The 4,600-nt window shown below is 41.5% G+C and overlaps 1 protein-coding gene across 1 annotated transcript; it reads left to right on the top strand.

Moving 5' to 3' along the window:
• The first annotated feature begins 512 nt into the window (after positions 1-512).
• On the top strand, positions 513-3,235 carry LOC136354237 (protein FAR-RED IMPAIRED RESPONSE 1-like). Its single transcript, XM_066305931.1, is given in 5 exon segments — positions 513-692; positions 694-2,574; positions 2,894-2,965; positions 3,038-3,100; positions 3,188-3,235. Coding segments are annotated over 5 exon segments (2,244 nt in total).
• The last annotated feature ends 1,365 nt before the right edge of the window (positions 3,236-4,600 follow it).

The raw sequence follows: 4,600 nt of genomic DNA, 5'->3' as shown, positions 1-4,600 counted from the left end.
TACACACGACGAATTTGTGCGACTATCGTACGACTAGTCGACAGCGTCATCTGTGAGCGTGAGCTGTTTACTTAGTGGGCTGTGATTGTTGGGCCTTTTAAAAGCCCAACTCCAGCCGAAGCTCCGTATTCCGGCGTCGATTCCTCTTCTCGATATTACTCTATACACAGTCGTGACTTTTCATCTTCTGCATTTTCTTTCTCACCGTAAACCCTCATTCTAATCCCCTTTGTCTCCTATCCATAACAATCAGTTAAGATTAATCGGAAAATTTTTTTGCGGCAACCACAACAGAGTATCCACGTTGAAGCTAACAGAAAGGTATGAGAAAGTTGTTGATTTATTTTTGCCTGACATTTTAGGCTCTGGTTTTCTAGGCCCGATGAGCAATTCTATTAATTTTCTCAATTCGTTTTTCAACATCTCTTGTTTTTCCATGCTTGCAAACACATACATGACCATATTTGATTTGCTTTTAAAATCGATTTAATTTTCCTTGCCAAATTAAGGTAATGGACACCAATCTATGTTCTGATGATGAGCAAGAAGATCATATCATATCAGATGAAGATGGCTTTGCAATTGAGGAGGTTGAGAGTGATTCAAATGCTCTGGTAGCAGATAAAACCAAACTGTTGGAGCCAACCAAAGGTATGCTATTTGATAGTGAGGATAGTGCCACTTGCTTTTACATTAAGTTATGCTCGAAAGTTAGGATTCGGTGTGATAAAAAGAGGATCTAAGAAAACTGAGGATGGCAAGGTGAGATATTTCACACTTGCTTGTAGCAGACAAGGTAAGGCACAGTACACATCAACAAATAAATTCAAGCCTAACCCCTCCACAAGGCAGCAGTGCCCAGCTAAAGTTAACTTTTATCTTCATGATGAGAAATTCTGCATTAGTACGCTTACTCTTGACCATAATCATGTTGTAAGTCCTAGCAAAGCAAGACATCTCAGATGTCACAAGAAACTTGATTTGCAAGCTAAGAGAAGGCTAGAGTTGAATGACCAAGCAAGAATTCGTATAAACAAGAATTTTAGTTCTCTAGTTATGCAAGCTGGAGGCTATGAGAATCTTCAATTTGGTGAAAAGGAGTGCAGAAATTATTTGCAAGATGTACGAAAGCTTAAGCTTGGTGCTGGAGATGCACATGCAGTTTATCAGTATTTCCTGCGTATGACGTCCAAAGATCCAAACTTTTTCTATGTCATGGACGTGGATGAGGACTCTCGACTAAAAAATGTTTTATGGGTGGATGCAAGAAGTAGGGCTACCTATGAATCTTTTTCAGATGTTGTGACATTTGACACTACGTACTTGACTAACAAGTACCATATGCCATTTGCTCCTTTTGTCGGTGTAAATCATCACGGGGAATCAGTTCTATTAGGATGTGCTCTGCTATCAAATGAAGAAACTGAGACTTTTGTTTGGTTATTCAGATCATGGTTATCATGTATGTCAAATAAAGCACCAAACGCCATAATTACCGATCAGTGCAGAGCAATGCAAAATGCTATTATGGAAGTATTTCCTGAAGCTCGACACAGATGGTGTTTGTGGCATATCATGAAGAAGATTCCTGAAAAACTTGGTGGGTACTTAGAATATGAAGTTATTAGCTCTACATTGTCTAATGTGGTGTATGATTCATTAAACAGAGATGATTTTGATAAGGGATGGATGAAAATGATTGATGAATTTAGCTTACAGGATAATGAATGGCTTGCTGGGTTATATGATAACAGGGAATTATGGGTGCCGGCTTATGTGAAAGACACATTTTGGGCTGGAATGTCTTCGTCGCAAAGGAGTGAGAGTGTGAATGCCTTCTTTGATGGTTATGTTAATGCTAGAACCACACTTAAGCAATTTGTGGAGCAATATGACAATGCACTAAGAGACAAAGTAGAGAAAGAAAACAAGTCTGATTGTAAATCATTCCAAGAGGCAATTCCTTGCATTACTCACTATGAATTTGAGAGGCAATTTCAGGTGGCATATACCAACAAGAAGTTTAAAGAGTTTCAGGATGAGCTAAGAGGCAAAATCTACTACTATGCAACTCTTCGGAAGACAGAAGGGTTGGTTCATACTTTCAGTGTCAGAGAGGACCGAAAAATTGGAGAGCAAAGGGTTGTTTCAGAGTTACTTGTTTTGTTCAACCAAGAGGATTGTGACTTGCATTGTGAATGTCGGCATTTCGAATTCCGAGGGATCTTGTGTAGACATATCCTTTCAATACTCCCTCTTGTTGATATAGAAAAAGTCCCTTCCAAATATATACTACAACGATGGAGAAAGGATTTCAAGCGCAAGCACACATTTATTAAATGCTCCTATGATGATCAGCTTGACACGCCAATTGTTAGGCGTTTTGATACGTTGTGCAAGCGTTTTAATGAAGTGGCAGAGAATGGTTCAGTTTCAGATGCATTGTGCAATTTAGTGATGGATGGCCTAAATGAATTGCAAATAAAGATTGATGCACACCATGGCAGCAAGGAAATTCAGGAATATCAGCAAAATGGGAAGAATAAAGATATGGTGCTGAAACAAGGAAAAATGGTGCTAAGCCCAATATCAGTTCGTAGAAGAGGTCGTCCTCCTTCACTGAGAAAACAATCAAAATTGGATCAAGTGGTAAGGAGATTGAGAATGAAGAAGCAACAAGAATCTACAATTGAAGTACAAAGTCGAAGAAGGAGAAAGACAAGGACCAAAAATGTTATATCAAAAGATAAACAGCTTATCAATATTCAGAACTCTAGACAAATGGAGGTAATATATTTATTAAAATGTGTACAGCATATTCTATTCAGTAGTATTAAGTACTTGAAATATTTCATCTCTCTATCGTTTCTGAATATATGCACTTCATTATTAGGTAAATTTTGATCATTGCTATGGTGGAGCATATGAGGCAGGCAGTGCAGAGTTTGCTGCAAATGAGTTTCAGGTAATTTGTGTGACTGATTTGCCATACATAATTTTGCATTGCTGTAATTGATTTGACAATATTGTTGTACAGGGACTCCAATCAAATCACCCGGCACCACCATCTCACATTAGTTCTTACATGGATCTTCTTCAGGTGCTAATTTTCATTGTTGCCTTCTAGTATATATCAGTGCATAGTACTTTCCCCTAACTTGTTGCTCTGTTCCTTTTACTTTTGCAGGGAAATGGTGATTTGACGGAGCTTCTATCCCAGCATATGAATGGATGAAAGAGAGAATGATTTTTTGCTTGCATTACTTGTGATCTCAATCGACGAACTAAACAACATTTGCTAGTTTATTATTATTCAATGTTAGACAGTATGCTTGTGATTTTGGATGTCACTCTACCTGTATTTTGAATGTCACTCTACCTGTATTCTGTTTAATGAACTGATTTTGGCCATGAATATGGAAATTGAAGCCGTGGTGCGTTGCTTTTCACAGGTCTGGTCAATCATTTTTTACTTGTATGTTATGGCTTTTTTTAGAGGACTTGCATGTTATGGCTGTGAGAATATATTGGTTTCACATCCTAAAGGTCTAAACTAATCTAACATCTGGAGTGAATCATTTTAATAGCAACCTAAGCTGATACATGTTCTCAGCCAGACTGGCCCCAGTGTACAGAAAGCCCAGTACGCAAGCAAACAACAACGAGGCCCAGCGACCCGTAGTCATATCTGACGCCGTCATTGCTCGTTTTTCCACTGTTTCAGTCGTACAAGCGTCGGACACATGCGTCGGACGTATAGCAAAGTTGATTGAAAATCTAATGGGTCTCACAACTTCCAAGTCTGCCACCGGCGACGGCGGCAAAACCACGTCGTCGTCGGCCATCGACAGCAAGAGAGCAATGGAAACCGGGTCAGTCACCATCCAGGTCGCCGGCTACAGTAGAACCAAAGGGATCGGCGTCGGCAAGAGCATCAACTCCTGTAAGTTCCACGACGGAGGGGTGACACCTGGACACCTGGTATATATATACGTCGCCTACTACCCGACGGCGATCGCCGGGAGTTCGCCGACTGGGTATCTGTCTTCCTCTACCTCGACCGGCCGACGCCGCCGACGTCGTCACCGCAGAATACGTGTTCAGTATACCCGACGGGAGCGGCCACATGGTCCGCATGAAAATTCCCCCATCGTCGCCGGTGACCTTTCTCCTTTAATTGTCCATGGCTACAAATAACGTTAGGGCTATGGTATCAGGTGTGACATCGCCGTGGTTACTGAGTGCCCTCCACCGCCGTCGCGAGGCGGCGTCATCGTCGTCCGTGGTGGTGCCACCACCGGACTTGCACCGGCATCTCCGCGACCTCCTCGCCAGCGGACGTGCTCGCCGCACGATCGTCGATTTTTATGGCGGAGCTCTTCGGTGGCCGTGAGGAGGAGGATACTTACATTCAGATTGATGACTCGAGGGACCATCAGTGTACTGTGAAGGGGCAATGAATGGCTGGGGAGCACCAATGTATGAAGAGGATATTGTTGAATAGTTCAAAATTAGTTATGGAAGGGTAAGGAATTTAATATATGAGTGTAAGAGCATCTCAACTAATGGAATCGTTTTTGGGCAGGAAAGAGTCTTTACA

This window comes from Oryza sativa, chromosome 11 (genome assembly GCF_034140825.1).
Source record: "Oryza sativa Japonica Group chromosome 11, ASM3414082v1".
NCBI lineage: Eukaryota > Viridiplantae > Streptophyta > Magnoliopsida > Poales > Poaceae > Oryza > Oryza sativa.
The sequence above is the reverse complement of the archived record's forward strand: the minus strand, read 5'-3'. Positions and strand labels throughout refer to the sequence as shown.